The 2716-nt window shown below is 32.0% G+C and overlaps 1 protein-coding gene across 1 annotated transcript; it reads left to right on the top strand.

The window, feature by feature from the left end:
• Positions 1-460: 460 nt before the first annotated feature.
• Positions 461-2293, top strand: LOC127131982 (uncharacterized). The gene is made up of 4 exons (XM_051060852.1): positions 461-550; positions 634-1082; positions 1154-1757; positions 1841-2293. The coding sequence occupies exons 1-4, from the start codon at positions 461-463 to the stop codon at positions 2291-2293; spliced, it is 1596 nt and encodes a 531-aa protein (XP_050916809.1).
• Positions 2294-2716: the final 423 nt, after the last annotated feature.

Raw genomic sequence — 2716 nt, 5'->3', positions numbered from 1 at the left:
ACAAAAAAAATCTTTTTATCATTTATTATTTATTAGTTTTTTTTTAATTGATTTTTTATGTTATTAACAAAGAACAACTTCATACACCTCTTCATTATTTTTCTTCTATATGAAGTTAATTGCACTTCTTAAATATTAAAAAAAATGACCAAAATGTTATGTCATCATAAATAAATTACCTCAAATTTATTAAGGAGAAACCTAGCTAGACCCATTTAGCATCTACAATATTTAAGGCTTATAATCTATAACAATAAAATCCAACTATCTCTCTCAATCATAATTGACGTCTCTGCATGTTCTTTCTTTCTTTGACAAACTATTTGGATCACTAAATAATACAATTACTTCTTATGTCAAATTTCATTGGCTATATATAGCCTATGATATATTATCATCAGATCACATTCACATCATTTCAAACCAACTTTGTAAACACACATATTCAGGTTCAAGTAACATGTCAATGAGGATCGAAAATATTATTGTTTGTTTACTGTTGTTTTGTGTTCATGTGGCAGTAGTTTTTGTTGAAAGCTCAGAATCAAATGTAAGATATAGTTAGTATTTCTCTTTTGAGATTTAAACAATTATTTCTAAATTCTGTAATCTAACTTGTTATCTGCTAATCAGTGGCTAAACCATGGTGGAGATTTATTCAACAGAAGATATGCAAACAATGAGTATGATATCAGTGTCACAACAGCACCAAACCTAAGCTTAAAATGGAGATTCTTTGCAGGCCAAGATATTACAGCAACACCAACAATATATGATGGTGTTGTTTATTTTCCAAGCTGGAATGGTAACATTTATGCAGTAAAACAAAATAATGGATCGCTTGTTTGGAAGAAAAGTTTGAAGGATTTGACAGGTTTGAATGCAACTGTGTTTATTTTTAATGCAAATGGGACAGTGTCTAGGACAACTCCAACTGTGGCTGAAGATTTGTTGATTATGGGAATTTATGGACCAGCAGTTATTGTTGGTCTTAATAGAACAACTGGTGAACTTGTTTGGTTGACACATTTGGATAATCATCCTAGAGCTTTTGTTACCATGTCTGGAACATATTACAATGGGTTAGTCACTTTACAAATTTTCTCTCATATTTTACCTCAAAATTTTCATATGCTAACCACTTTATTTTTAGGAGTTACTATGTTGGAACATCTTCATTAGAAGAACAAGTAGCAATTGAACAATGTTGTACATTTCGTGGAAGCTTTGTAAAACTGGACGCTAGAACTGGTGTGATCCAATGGCAAACCTATATGTTGCCGGAAAACAATGGTCAAATAGGAGGATATGCAGGAGCTGCCATTTGGGGAAGTAGTCCTTCCATTGATGTTCACAGAAAACATGTCTATATTGCGACTGGAAATCTCTATTCCGCCCCCGAATACATTCTTGAATGTCAAGCAACAGAAAATAATGAAACTAGTCCTATTGAACAAGACATCTGTATTGAACCAGAAAACCACTCGAATTCAATGTTGGCCCTTGATTTGGAAAATGGTAGTTTGAAATGGTACAAACAATTAGGAGGTTTGGATGTATGGTTTATTGCTTGTAACAATGCTTCAACTCCTAATTGTCCACCTCAAGGTCCATTTCCAGATTCTGATTTTGGAGAGGCACCAATGATGTTAACAACACATGTAAATCAAACTCAGAAAGATATTGTTGTGGCTGTTCAGAAAAGTGGATTTGCATGGGCATTAGATCGGAACAATGGAACTCTTCTATGGTCTACGGTAATAACTTTTTTAACTTAAGAAAAAAAAATTATATTGATTCCTTAACTCTTCAAAATATCTGATATTATCGTACATTGCAGCAAGCAGGTCCTAGTGGAATAGGAGGAGGAGGAATATGGGGTGCATCAAGTGATGAAAAAAGAATTTATACCAACAGTGCAAATTCAAATAAGGTTAATTTTCAACTTTTACCATCAAATATGAATACAACAACTGGAGGATGGGTGGCAATGAATGCTACAAATGGAGAAATTCTTTGGTCCACTGCTAACCCTAGAAATAGTACTGTTAGTGGCCCTGTTAGTGTGGCAAATGAAGTTGTTTTTGGTGGATCCACAGATTTATCTGGCCACATTTATGCAATGAATGCAAGAAATGGAAGCATTTTATGGTCATATGCAACTGGAGGCAGTGTGTATGGAGGCATATCAATTGGAAATGGATGCATTTATGTTGGTCATGGATATAATGTCTCTCTAGGAGTTTTCTCTAACTATACTGGTGGAACCTATCTTTTTGCCTTTTGTGTCTAAACAATTTATGTACCTATGTATCAAATTACAAGAAGAAATAAATTCTTGGGGATCAAAGACATTTGACTTTTGCAATCCTTTTTTCTTTTATTTTGTTATATGGATGTATAAGAAAAATTGAAGTGAGTGAAACATTGTCTAGAGGTAATTAAAATAATGTATGATAATGGTTTGATATTCAAATTTGTAAGTTTTATCATTTTAGAACTAGAGGTAAGGTAATATAATGTAGGACAATGGTTTGGTATTTAGATTTGAAAGTTTTATCAGTTTAGAAATGGAGGTTATATAGACATGTCAAATCATTATTCCATGTGATTTATTTGAAAATTTTAGAATTTAAAATGTCTATAAACATGGAGGATTTGAAAAGTAAGAATATTTTCTTTCTTGAAAATATATATATATATATATATATATATA

Source organism: Lathyrus oleraceus, chromosome 3 (assembly GCF_024323335.1).
Source record: "Lathyrus oleraceus cultivar Zhongwan6 chromosome 3, CAAS_Psat_ZW6_1.0, whole genome shotgun sequence".
Lineage (NCBI taxonomy): Eukaryota > Viridiplantae > Streptophyta > Magnoliopsida > Fabales > Fabaceae > Lathyrus > Lathyrus oleraceus.
This window is presented reverse-complemented; position numbering and strand designations above follow the sequence as displayed.